The 642-nt window shown below is 66.4% G+C and overlaps 1 protein-coding gene across 1 annotated transcript in view; it reads right to left on the bottom strand.

The window, feature by feature from the left end:
• Positions 1 to 642, bottom strand: part of LOC103621067 (neuropathy target esterase-like) — a gene marked incomplete at its 5' end in the record, with an annotated part of 20,666 nt that overhangs the window by 4,225 nt on the left and 15,799 nt on the right. Inside the window, one exon of the mRNA XM_017742322.1 lies at positions 9 to 630. Coding sequence (XP_017597811.1) covers positions 9 to 630 — 622 coding nt within the window. The remainder of the gene's footprint in view (positions 1 to 8; positions 631 to 642) is intronic.

The following is a 642-nucleotide window of genomic DNA, read 5'->3' on the forward strand; positions in this document are numbered from 1 at the left end:
AGGAGCACCTGGGGGGACACGGGGGACAGGTGAGGGGACACCTGGGGGGACACCTGGGGGGACACAGGGGACAGGTGAGGGGACACCTGGGGGGACACCTGGGGGGACACAGCGAGGACAGGAGTGGGGCAAGGAAGGGATAAATGGGGCAAGGGGACAAAGGGAGGGACGGGAGAGGGACAAGGAGGACAAAGGTGGCAGGGAGGGTGACAGGAACAGGGTGGCAGCGACACGGAGGTGGCCAATGAGGGACACGAGGACACCGGGAGGGGACACAGAGGGAACAAGGACAAGGGACATCCCTGAGATGGCCCCAAGGGTGACAAGGAAGGTGGCAAGGCCGGGGTGGCCAAGGGCAGGTCCGCGAGGAGCCACCACCCCCCATGTCCCCAGGTGTCCCCAATGTCCCCAGGTGTCCCAGGTGTCCCCAGTGTCCCCAGTGTCCCCAGGTGTCCCCAGGTGTCCCCAATGTCCCCAGGTGCCCCCAGGTGTCCCCAGGTGTCCCCAGCTCACGTCCATGCGTTTGCTCTCGTAGAAGTCGGCCGAGCGCCGGTCCTTGACCATCTTCTCGATGATGTCCCCGCGGCTCCAGCCCTCGAACACCACCTTGCCGTGCTGGTAGGCGACGTGCTGGGGGGCAGC

The sequence above is a fragment of the Corvus brachyrhynchos genome, unplaced genomic scaffold (assembly GCF_000691975.1).
Source record: "Corvus brachyrhynchos isolate BGI_N302 unplaced genomic scaffold, ASM69197v1 scaffold248, whole genome shotgun sequence".
NCBI lineage: Eukaryota > Metazoa > Chordata > Aves > Passeriformes > Corvidae > Corvus > Corvus brachyrhynchos.